This window comes from Penaeus monodon, chromosome 34 (assembly GCF_015228065.2).
Source record: "Penaeus monodon isolate SGIC_2016 chromosome 34, NSTDA_Pmon_1, whole genome shotgun sequence".
Lineage (NCBI taxonomy): Eukaryota > Metazoa > Arthropoda > Malacostraca > Decapoda > Penaeidae > Penaeus > Penaeus monodon.
The window spans coordinates 30,848,749-30,849,057 of NC_051419.1; the positions used below are offsets into that span (position 1 = coordinate 30,848,749).

Consider the following 309-nt stretch of genomic DNA (forward strand, 5'->3'; position numbering starts at 1 on the left):
CCCCACTCTCTTACTCTTCTTTAAGTTGATTATTTTTATTAGTGTTGTTTAACTTGTGGTTATTCCTGCTTTTCTCTCTCTCTCTAGTTGCGGGACCGTTTGCTGCGCGAATCGCAAGTGACGCACGTGCCGAGCGAAGCCATGCGAGCAGTCGAAAGAGGAGAAAAGAAAAATATCCTGGGGCCTCCGACCCCAAGTTGGCTGGATAACCGACCTTATCACACGTTGGATTTCGTGCAAGTGGAACACAGACCCGACGTTGGGGCCCTGGGTTGGTTTTACCTCTCTCCTTAGAGCGCTGATTCTGTG

The 309-nt window shown here is 49.5% G+C and overlaps 1 protein-coding gene across 4 annotated transcripts in view; it reads left to right on the forward strand.

Moving 5' to 3' along the window:
* The window catches only part of LOC119594713 (gamma-tubulin complex component 2-like), a 15,511-nt gene that overhangs the window by 3,531 nt on the left and 11,671 nt on the right, over nucleotides 1-309 (forward strand). For all 4 annotated transcript variants that reach the window (XM_037943770.1, XM_037943773.1, XM_037943769.1 and 1 more), the window contains one exon: nucleotides 88-271. In XM_037943770.1, the coding sequence (XP_037799698.1) occupies nucleotides 88-271 (184 nt within the window). The remainder of the gene's footprint in view (nucleotides 1-87; nucleotides 272-309) is intronic.